Raw genomic sequence first — 12180 nt, 5'->3', positions numbered from 1 at the left:
GCTTATAAGGCTCGGGGAAGTCAGGAAGGACAATGTTATTCGATGCAGGCTTCTGATTGGCTGCCGAGTACGCAAATTGCCTAACGAACCAAAATTCAGAAATTTCCAGATTGAACAAAGATTTCGAAATTGGAATAAAGCAAACTTTTAATTTGAAAAGAAAAATCTTTTTTGTCTTTCTTGAAAAAGTTGTCGGCCACCCGGGCAGAGACGTTTTGTAAGTTGTACTCCCGATGTAAGATGCACGCCCAGGGCGTCCGGGCAGACGTTATTTCAGACACTGCTTATAGTCCTGAAAATACTTGTACTCACAGTTATATTGTCCCGATCTAATATAGTCTCACCTGTGCTCCATGCAAGAGGCGAGGGGATCCACGCAAGCGGTGACGGCGCCAATCGTAAAATTTGCCCTGACAACAGGGTCCGGGTGTTGAAGCACGGCTTGGACGATGTCAAGAACGTCCGTGTACCTGAGTACAACACCTATGTCAATATCTTCAGGTGAAACAACTGGAAGGGTGAGTAGTAGGTATCTTACCCAGGTGATAGCACCAACACGCGCACCTTTTCCGCAGTCCTCCTTTGGCGGGAGGAGACGTCGGACAGAAAATTCTGAAGGTGGGAAGCTGAGAAGTCGCCATTGCAGGGGTCCATTGAGGTAGGATACACTAACCACCTGAGTGTAACAAAAACATATTCATTGACCATTGCCCAGTGGTTGAAAGTCATAGAATAAATCCACCAGTGGGGTGGGTGGGTTAGGTGGTACCCTTAACCACTAGGTGGCATGATTACTGATGCGGGGCGCCTGAGTCTGCTCCCTTGGCGCCAACAGCCATGGAAGCTGATTGGCTGCTGACCTCTTTTTAAACACCCGCCTTCCTGCCAACATTTGTCAGTTCGTCTGCGAACCTCAGCTACACGCTAGGCAAGCCCTTTTTGACTCCTGAGTCTATTCTGCCCTGTTTTCCGTCTGATTCCCGGTGCTGACCTCTTTTAGGTTTTTTCTCCCCTGAAAAATCGCTAAGTGGTTAGGAATCAAGCCAAAACCTCAGTCCCAGAAGAAAGATTCAAAAGAAGCGAACAAAATTTATGACGCTCCAAAACGTAAACGTACATTAAAAGCATCTTGGAAAGAGGAGTTCATGTGGCTTGTAGCAGACGACGCAACGCAAACATTGCATGAATGAAGATGAAAAAATACAGGTACATACTGATGGCAGATGGAAAACAGCGATGTCATATACATGCAATGGATGTTATAAGTAGATTTATAATAAACTTAAATGTAAAGTTTTGTTCCGTTATATGTTCTGATTATCAATCCTTAATACTTTGCAACAATGGGTTTTTTTTTTTTGCTATTAGTCGTCTTATTTTGTTTCAAGTTGTGAAAAATGGGGGCAGGCAACTTTATGGCTGAGTTGGCTGTCTTTTTTTCAGACATTGCCAAATGTTAAAATCTTCTTGTATTAACTTTCCATAAAATAAGAATAAAAACATAAATCCCTGTACCAGACCCGCTCCAGTTTGCATACTCGCCAACACTAACCCTCCACGCGTTAGACTCGCTTTTCTCCTCGTAAAAATGCCGACTGATCTTTCCCCAAAAATTGCCTGCTTTTTAAAATTTACACTACAAAAGAAAAATCGTGTCTCCAGACTTGTATTTGAGAAGCGAGACTAGGTCTATGTGCGTGAATAAACTCCAACCTTCACATTCGATTTCCATTTTGTTTTGATGAAGCATCTTTTTTATTTGTTCTCTTTTTTAATATTCCCGAGACGGATTGTGTTTCACGTGTAAGATTAGAGTGTGCGTAAAAATCTAAATGGTCTGCATTTATATAGCGCTTTTTAAGTCAATGACGACCTCCCAAAGCGCTTTACAATGTGCTTCACACTTACCCATTCACACACGCACTCACACACCGATAGGGAGTCAGCCTACCTGCTTATTGGCGGCATTAGGGATTCAGTGTCTTGCCCAAGGACACTTCGATGGGCCAGTGTGTGTTGTATAGCTACCTCTGGTGGTGTAAAAATACTTCATCCGTTGAAATAAGACATTAGAGATTTGAATATTAGGGAAAAACACGAGTACTATGTCATAAACACGATTTTTTTTTGAAGGAATTTACATGTTTGGCGGCCATGTTGGGAATAAGGAACTCTGAAAGAACATTTTTGCGAACGTAGCCTGGAGGCATTTAGCACAAAACAGACACTTATCGCATGGTTGGATTTTTTCCACCGTTTTCTTCTCTAGCCACTGAATTTAGCCACTTCACCGCTAGAAGCTATTGTTGGTTTTTATTGTAATTTTGCTTATTTTAATAATTTGAACACATGTATTACACCATAAACATGATATATTTTTCAAATAAATGAATATTACAGAACTTGAAGAAACGCTGATGACTACAGAAGCCCAAACTACAATTTTGCAAACGTACCTCGGGGTTTTTAACGCTTAACAGCTACTTACCACACACAACTGACCCCTGCATGAGATCATTCTGTGATTCAAGCATCTTTGACTATTATTATCTATTGCTTTATATAATATGTTTTCAAGATTGGCATGTATGCACCGGCTTCTAGACAACATGTTTTCCCCACCTTCCGTACTCTTTGTTCAACCGGACGAGGAAGTTGCAGAGTGTCTCCTTATGGCTTCCTGGCAGCCCGCTAATGATAGTGATGACAACCTTTCACACACAAAAGCAGAAAAACACAAGGTCAACCAAAGTCAAAACTGCTGACTGCTTTAACGGGTCCAGCTCACCTTGTCTTCACGCTTGCTTGACCCAACCCTGAGTTCTGCAGAGGGGAACAGCGCCCCCAAGTGTTCAGATAGAATAGGCTCCTCGCTGATGCTACTTAGAGAAAAATGCTGCTTGAACCTACCAAAATAGAATAGAATAGAATATACCTTTACTGTCATTGTTACAAAATGGGTTCACATATTGTGACAAGGAAATTGGGCATGACACTCCAGTTTCACACATTCACAGTGAGGTAAAAAGCCAAGAAGATAAAGGAACAGAGAAGATAAGGTTATAAAACAAGGAGGATAAGGCTATAGTTATAATTTACATGATATTTACACAGGAAATGTCGGCATGTAGAATGTTACATACAGTTGGTATCGTAATACAGTTGGTATCGTAGGTGTTGTGCAATTTTGCATTTGGTGCAAAAAAAATAGTCAACATATGCATTGGTGCAAACATAGTCATCATCTCATCTCATCTCATCTCATCAGCTGCAACCGCTTATCCTCAGTAGGGTCGCGGGGATGCTGGAGCCCATCCCAGCAATCATCGGGCAGTGGGCAGGGGACACCCTGGACTGGTTGCCAGCCAATCGCAGGGCACACGGGGACAGACAACTCACTCGCTCAGTCACACCTAGGGACAATTTGGACCGGCCAATTCACCTGAAATGCATGTTTTTGGAACGTGGGAGGAAACCGGAGTGCCCGGAGGAAACCCACGCGAGCACGGGGAGAACATACAAACTCCGCACAGTAAGTCCGGTAGTCATCATAGTGCAGAAAAAAAAAGGTCAACATTGTGCAAGGTGAGCAGTAAACATAGTGCAGTCCACATGTGCAAGAACATAGACATGAGTACCATTTTACATTCGTGTGAGGTAGTGTTTTTGCAAGAGTTTTTTGTGCGGTGTCTGTTTAGGGTAGTAATGGCAGTGGGGAAGAAACTGTCTCAGTAAAACAAGAAAACATTGGATATGGATATGAAATTACCGTATTTTCCGCACTATAGGGCGCACCCCCAAAAAATAGTTTTTGGTCCTATATCTTCCATAGATAAGGCGCACTGGATTATAAGGCGCTACAATGGGAACGTCGACAAAACAGTCAGATGATTCAGTCCAACTGATTACCCCCTTAACATTCCCAAAGCTTGCAAAGAAGCAAATACGTGTCGTAGACACGTGCGGATGCGGTGTCCGTACGATGTCACTCAAATGCATCGTTTCAAATATCATTCGGAAGGTTAAAGTCTTGGGATTCAAGAAATGCCAACCATTCCTTAGTTTCTATTTTCTTTTTCGCTCGCAACTTTACTGTGCATATGACAATAAACACTTGGAATTGAGTTGAATTCACTCAACTCATCACAGCAACATCAAGATCGTTCTAAAACAAGATACCGGGAAAATATAAAGCCGCATAGCTCACCTAAGTTCTCACGTTCAATAATGATACGCAACCATGGTCTTCTTACAACCGTGAGTGAAGTAAATCCAGGAGAGTCAAATGTTTACAAATACAGACTAATGAAACATGTTTCTTTATGGCGTAGTTTAGCAAGCTTGCTATTCAGTCATCTTGTTCGGCCAATTGCAGGGTTTGTTTCGGCCCTCTAGCCTATCCGAGGCTCCGAATAACTTCAGCCAATAGCGATCGATTTAACGGATGATTGACACATCTTTTTCTGCCAATTACAGGGTTTGTTTTGGCCCTCTAGCCAATCCGAGGCCCCGAATAACTTTAGCCAATAGCGATCGATTCAAATGACGATTGACACATTGGTTAGCCAATGAAACGCCGGTATATAAATCCCAGCATACACCGCGGATTACTCCACGTTCGGGGGAAAATCGAGTCGGCGGCTGTTGCGTAAGTTGCGAGACCTTGCGATTTAATATTGAGCCATATATAAGGCGCACTGTATTATAAGGCGCATGGTCAGCTTTTGAAAAAAATTAAGACTTTTAGGTGCGCCTTATAGTGCGGAAAACACGGTAATAGTTAATGAGCATAATGAATATAATGAATACTATGAGAGTACTAACATGTCTTGATCTGGGAGGTGCGATAGCAAGGTGGTCAATGTGCCTCTTCGTTTGGCCACCGGAGGTTCCTGACCGTTGTGCAGCTGCTGCAGCCTGCTGTGCCTGAGTAAAAAGTCATATTCAAAAGTTGTAACCCTGCGGAGAAAATTCATTTGAGCCACTGTCGTAGGACCCAATAAAAGTGGCCTTTTTTTTTTGGTACGGCCGTAAAATGTCAACACATCTTATCAATCTCAAAATCATATTTCATTCAGGAACCATTATTTTTCAAACGGATCAAGGAACCTAGCAATAACTCCCTTTGGGTTTTATTTCCGTCATAACATTTTAAATCACTATTGCAAAATGGTAAAAAAAAAATTAAATAATTTAGTTCTCATCGAGTCAACCACTCTCACAGCAATAAAATTGGGGTATTAAAACTCAACATCAAGGTGCCCTCAAATCTAAAAAAATGTTCTGAATATGTAAACTAAGGGTGCGGTAAGATCACCCAAGTAGCTTGCAGACTGGTAATGAAAAAAGCTCATCAGTGATGGGTCATTGTGATTTTCCAGGTATTTTGATCTCAAACAAGCATGAGAAAACACTGAAATGATGAGTTTCTGTAAATACATGATAAATTATCCATCCATCCATTATCTGCACCGCTTACCCTCAGTAGGGTCACGGGGGTGCTGGAGCCCATCCCAGCCATCTTTGGGCAGTGGGCAGGGGACACCCTGAACTGGTTGCCAGCCAGTCGCAGAGACAGACAACTATTCACTCGCTCATTTACACCTTGGGACAATTTGGACCAGCCAATTAACCTGACATGCGTGTTGTTAGAATGTTGAACCCGGAGTTGCCCGGAGGAAACCCACGCAAGCACAGGGAGAACATGCAAACTCAGAACGGGAAGGCTGGTAGCTGGATTTGGACCCATGACCTCAAAACTGCGCTGCCGTGCTGCCCATGATAAATTATTTCAAAATTATGAAAGAAATAGCCTGTAAGTTCTGTAATGTTAATCATTAAGTGCCTTTATAGATGGCAAAGGTTTTTGTGATTGACGCAGACTATTACGAACTATCCATCCATCCATTATCTGCACGCGTTTGGGTCCTGATCCGGTTCTGGTTCTAGACAGAAAAGCTTTGTCAAGGAGGACCAAGACAAGCTTCAGCTTTTTCCCCTCAGACCCCTTTTCATTTCTGTTTTGTCAATGGTTATCAAAGCTGTTGATTGATTTATCCTCAGTAGGGTCACGGGGGTGCTGGAGCCCATCCCAGCTTTCTTCGGGCAGTGGGCAGGGGACACCCTGAACTGGTTGCCACACAGAGACAGACAACTCATTCGTGGATTCCCACCTAGGGACAATTGAAACCAGCCAATTCACCTGACATGTATGTTTTTGGAATGTGGGAGGAAACCCACGCAAGCGCAAGGAGAACATGCAAACTCCTCACAGGAAGCTTCGATCTCATGACCTCAGAACTGTGCCGCACACGCGCTATTTTAACTATATTTCTAAAAATTAAAATCTTGTAACGTAAAAATAACAGTAATAACAAGATAAGTTGTTATTTTAGAAATGCAAATCAGCTCTGATGTAAAATTCAGGTGCTTATTACACTAATTATTTAAAAAAAAAAAAAAAAAAAAAGTAAAAGAAAATCATACATGTTTCTGTGACTCCAGGTCATCTTCTCTTGATCTACCGCCAACAGAGTGAGTCCATTTTCATCACTTTGCCACACCGGCAGAACCTAGAGAAGAGTTATGTTTCGATTATTGTCAAGCAAGTAGGCGCCTTGCATGGCTGACTGCCTATTGGTGTGTGAGTGTGTGTGTGAATGGGTAAGTGTGAAGCACATTGTAAAGCGCTTTGGGAGGTCTTCATTGACTTGAAAAGCGCTATAGAAATGCAGAACATTTACCATTTAGCATCTTGATTATCCTCAAAACGTTTGTAGGCCGACTCCCTATTGGTGTGTGAGTGTGTGTGTGAATGGGTAAGTGTGAAGCACATTGTAAAGCGCTTTGGGAGGTCTTCATTGACTTGAAAAGCGCTATAGAAATGCAGACCATTTGCCATTTAGCATCTTGATTATCCTCAAAACGTTTGTAGGCCGACTCCCTATTGGTGTGTGAGTGTGTGTGTGAATGGGTAAGTGTGAAGCACATTGTAAAGCGCTTTGGGAGGTCTTCATTGACTTGAAAAGCGCTATAGAAATGCAGACCATTTGCCATTTAGCATCTTGATTATCCTCAAAACGTTTGTAGGCCGACTCCCTATTGGTGTGTGAGTGTGTGTGTGAATGGGTAAGTGTGAAGCACATTGTAAAGCGCTTTGGGAGGTCTTCATTGACTTGAAAAGCGCTATAGAAATGCAGAACATTTACCATTTAGCATCTTGATTATCCTCAAAACGTTTGGAGGCCGACTCCCTATTGGTGTGTGAGTGTGTGTGTGAATGGGTAAGTGTGAAGCACATTGTAAAGCGCTTTGGGAGGTCTTCATTGACTTGAAAAGCGCTATAGAAATGCAGACCATTTGCCATTTAGCATCTTGATTATCCTCAAAACGTTTGTAGGCCGACTCCCTATTGGTGTGTGAGTGTGTGTGTGAATGGGTAAGTGTGAAGCACATTGTAAAGCGCTTTGGGAGGTCTTCATTGACTTGAAAAGCGCTATAGAAATGCAGACCATTTGCCATTTAGCATCTTGATTATCCTCAAAACGTTTGTAGGCCGACTCCCTATTGGTGTGTGAGTGTGTGTGTGAATGGGTAAGTGTGAAGCACATTGTAAAGCGCTTTGGGAGGTCTTCATTGACTTGAAAAGCGCTATAGAAATGCAGACCATATACTCTCCATCCTCTGAACAATCCATGCCAATTGTCTCACCTTGGAATAGAAGCCTTTGTAGCTTTTGGACCTGGGCAGTAGAGCAAAGACCAGACAGTGGTCCGTGTTGTGGAGGGGAAAGGGTAAGTGGGGGAGCAGTGCGCTCCTGTAGTCCACAAAGAGTGAGGCAACACCATCCGAGTCCTGTTCCGGCATAAAAAACCTCAAAAATGCTCTTAAATAAGCCACATAGTAAGGCAGCTTACCGGATCGTAGAACCTGACGGTGCTGATGTGCTCCCGGGAGAGCGTGATGCTTCCGTATTGAGAGTGGACAAACAAAATCCCGCCGGAGAAGAAAGCAATCTTCCCTGTCATCACATGCGCACAGGAAATGAATATTAAACAGGCCGGGATTTCCAAATGTCGAGTATTTACCGCACTGACCGTCTTCGGGCATCGAAAGGTGGCTGTTGGATAAAATGTATGCGGAGTCTGCGACGGTCAGAGGTCTCCCAAGACATGAGTCTTCCTCATTCTGTTCATAGAGTACATTGAAACACACTGAATAATACTGAGTTTTTAAAGGTGGAGTGCATTGTTTATCGTTTGAGTTTGAATATTTTCTCTATTAAGTATGTGTTAACAATGCCCAACTGAGTTCAAAGAGCCTTTATCATGTTTTTTTTCACCACGATTGTCTGCTTTAATCGTACTTAATAACACATTAAGAAGCAGAAACTGGGAGATGAGGAAAGAAGGGCAGAGAGTAAATTCATCTTCATCCCCGCGTTTTTTTTGGTTATGTAGTATGAAAATGGTGAAAGTAAGAAAATACCCATTTAACGTACAGTATAAACTCCAAGCAAAACTTTAAAAGAGGTGAAAAAAGATGAGTTTATTTAAAAGTGTGTCTAAGAAATGCACATACTTGCACGTGCCACTTCAGGAGCTTGACAGTGTCATGATTACCGATGTGATGCACCAGTGCCAGCTCCTTTGGCGCCAACTGCCTCAGACTCCGATTGGCTCCCGGTCACTATTTAAACCCAAGTCTATCTGTTACCTGTTGCCAGTCCGTCTGCGAACCTCAGTGTACTCTAGGCAAGCTTTTCCGACCCTGACTCCCACCTGTTTTTGCTCCCGTCTGTTCCCCGGCTTCGACCCGTTTTTGATCCTGACCACGTCTACTCTCCTCTCCTGGCTTTCGACTTGTTTCCGATCCCGACCACGTTTTTGCTCTCCTGTCCCGGCTACTGACCCGTTTTTTCCGTTCCCGACACCACCATCGCTCGCCACGGAAGTCCCACTTCCGCGTTCAGAGCGACCTGCTTCCCGCGTTCAGCGATCACTGGATCGTGGGTGCAACCCTTTTCTTTCTTCTAATAAAACGGAGAGAAACGTAACGCAAGTGGGTCCTGTCTCTGTTCTGGTCTTCACAGACAGAGGCTGAGACTTAATCCAGGAGGTGGCCAAGTGGGAAAGTTTAGATTCCATATAGTACCTTTAGTGCTAAAAAAATGCTAAAGTAAACCTGGATTATAATCGTATCATCAGCTGGAGGGGGTCACTAACCTTTTTATTTTGAATTCTTGTTGTTTTACTTTTTTGTGACATTTGCTTTTCTGATAGAAACTAATGGAAGACACAAATTGGACATGATCCAAAATGCGAGAGAGATGGTCAGGCAAGGAAAGAAAGAGTTAATGGAAATAAAATAAATGATATCCATTTAATGAAATCCACAATATATACGATAAATGATTTTTTTTATGAAGTGTTCATGATTATTACTCTCGTGTGATGATGTGTTTCATGTTACATATAAGACCTAGTTATAAAATGAGATTACATGATATAATTAATGTGAAAATGTCACGGTTGCCATGGTGCCCAGTTGGCCCATTAACGAACCCGTTAACGAACCCGTTAACGAACTTCTGCCCCGCAAGACGTGGGTTTCGACTCGTTCCTGTTCCTGTTGGTATTTCCTGTCCAGTATTGTTCTTGCTTGTTTTGTCCTGTTTAATTTCGGTTTCCAGTTTTGTTTCCGTCTATTTTTGTCCTGTTTACTATTCTCTCCAGTTTTCATTCCCGTTTAGTTTCTCCTGTTGTGTTTGGTTTTGATATCCTGATTCATTATCAATCCTGTCTGTCCCGTCCTGTCCGGTATCGACCCCATCTGTCCGATATCAACTCGGGCAATTGGTATCGATCTCGTCGGTCTCTGGCTTCCTGTCTTTCCACGCCAGACCGCTGCCTAACGTGCATGACTCCCCATTTCCCGTAAAATGAAGGGCTTGTGTGAGAACGTCACGCGTTTGGGTCCTGATCCTGTTCTGGTTCTTGACAGAAAAGCTTTGTCAAGGGGGACCAAGACAAGCTCCGGCTTTTTCCTCTCAGCCCCCTTTTCATTTCTGTTTTGTCAATTGTTATTAAAACTGTGGATTGATTTATTGTAGTGTTGTATCTGGTGATCAGTGAAAAAAAAAAAATGTCAATCAATCAAAGGTGAGAGCTAATTTTTTGTAACAAGCGCGAGGGGCTACGAGTTTGATGTGAACTCCTAAAATGAATGATGTTATTACTATGTTATTACTATGTTATTACTATGTTATTACCAGGTTGTAATAATTAGAAGTAGAGTGAAATAGGCTCTGCCTTGTATAAGGGCACTGAGTGATTATAAATAATATACAAATTAAAGGCTAATTTTTAGAAGATTTTCCGAAGAATTTATGTATTTTAAGAAAACAGTGAAATTACCTTTATGAGATCCTGAGCCTGCTGTGACTCCTTGACATCGGATTCCATCTATATTAAAAAGAAAGAGATTAATTGCAGGGGGAGTACATTATTAAAAAATAATAATTATTTTAAAACGGGTAACATACCATCCAGCAGGCATAGCGAGGCACGGAGGCTGTTAATACAGTGTGGCAGCTGTCTGTTGTCATGCTACCATCTTAAAGAGAGAAACAAATAGAAAAATCTATACCAGGGGTCGGAAACCTATGGCACGAGTGCCAGCAGTGGCACGTGAAGGGTTAACCAGTGGCACGCAAACGCACGGCAAAATAATGATTTTTTTTCATGCACATTTTTAGGTGAAATTCAGACATTTTCAGTTGCGCTTTGTGTTTTTTAGAGGCTTTACAGTAGCGTCCCTCCTCCTCTGCTTAGTGTGTAAGCGTGTCTGCACCGCGCCTCGCAGAGGAGGAAAGATCTGTGTTCTAACCTGTCCACAGAAACATCGGAGCGCGATAAAAGAACGAATCACAACAGCTCCTCCAGCGGAAAAATCTCGTTCTTTTCAGCCATCGTGGACAGATGACAGAGGCTTTGTGCAAAACATGACCGTGCTGTTTGTGCATTATGCCTCGAGAGCGTTGTACCTCGCACGTCAACAAGTGTTAAGCGTCATTACGAGACGAAACATGAACATGAATTCAAGGATGAGTCTGGAAAGGCGGAGACGTTAAAACGCGCTGTGTCCAGGTACGCCAAACAAACACAGACCTTGAAAACATTTGTCACTGCTACAAACGCCGCCACTGGAGCAGGGTATCACATTGCTCACTGCATGGCTCGGCACGGAAAACCATTTACTGATGGCGGATATATCAAAGGTGTGTGTGTGTTTCAAGTTTTGATAGTTTCTCAAATAAGATTTTATTGATGAATGGTATGGAAGCTGTCCATATCACTTGATTTTGATTGTAGTTCATTGTTGATGAAGATTAGTTGAAGTCACGGATGTCTACAGGCCTTTCCACGCGTTGCTCACAGTCATTTTTAGTTTGTTGATAAGCAAGAATAGTGGAAGATAAATTGGTGAGTTATACAACTTCAATGTATATCAATGTTGTATATTCGGACTGGTGTATAATGACAGCTGTGTTGGATATGAAAAAAATGTTGTGCGAGTCATTAATCTTCGTGTGGCACACTGATTTAAAAGTGGCTCTCCACAGCGAAAAGTGCTAAAAAGCACAAGTAAGAATAGAAACAAACGTGACCAAATCACAATATTTTTCTTCTCATTTTTTTGCATAGCCTTTGACAAGGTGTTTGTTTTTTTTGGGTACCCATAGCGGGAAGATGGGGGGCAATCTGTCAGCTGCTTTTAGATGAGCCTAATTTTATATAAATTAAACACCAAGCCCTCAACAAATGAGTGAAAAAAAATGCAGGTTTATACGATAGCATTTTCACTTATTGTACAAATCAATAGTTTTTTTTTCACCACTAGGAGGCACTAAATAATACAAAATGTCTTTTTAAATTGTGGCCATTTTTCACAAGTCTGCTTAAGAATTACGTTGACACTGCTTTCTGGTGGCTTTGCTTTGCCATGGCTTTCCTCGTGATCAACGGCAGCTGGCATTAGCTAGTACTATTTCCATTCATTTTTTTCTTTTCAGTTGTGCTGCAACAAACATCACTTCACAAAATGAACTAATCACCGTTGGTCAGACGGTCTGATCTACTTGGGGACAATCGCAACGATAGATCAGACAGGTAAACTGGA

General features: G+C 42.3%; 1 protein-coding gene across 1 annotated transcript in view; it reads right to left on the bottom strand.

Annotated features, from left to right (window-relative positions):
- dnaaf9 (dynein axonemal assembly factor 9) overlaps positions 1-12180 on the bottom strand; it is a 70907-nt gene that overhangs the window by 42786 nt on the left and 15941 nt on the right. The window contains 11 exon segments of the mRNA XM_088354551.1: positions 345-470; positions 539-676; positions 2623-2711; positions 2789-2906; positions 4825-4926; positions 6487-6572; positions 7711-7854; positions 7917-8020; positions 8097-8187; positions 10416-10463; positions 10544-10614. Coding sequence (XP_088210677.1) covers positions 345-470; positions 539-676; positions 2623-2711; positions 2789-2906; positions 4825-4926; positions 6487-6572; positions 7711-7854; positions 7917-8020; positions 8097-8187; positions 10416-10463; positions 10544-10614 — 1117 coding nt within the window.

The sequence above is a fragment of the Urocampus carinirostris genome, chromosome 15 (genome assembly GCF_059441175.1).
Source record: "Urocampus carinirostris isolate Australia breed hairy pipefish chromosome 15, RoL_Ucar_1.0, whole genome shotgun sequence".
Lineage (NCBI taxonomy): Eukaryota > Metazoa > Chordata > Actinopteri > Syngnathiformes > Syngnathidae > Urocampus > Urocampus carinirostris.
Note: the sequence above shows the minus strand (reverse complement) of the source record. Positions and strands in the feature narration are given on the sequence as shown.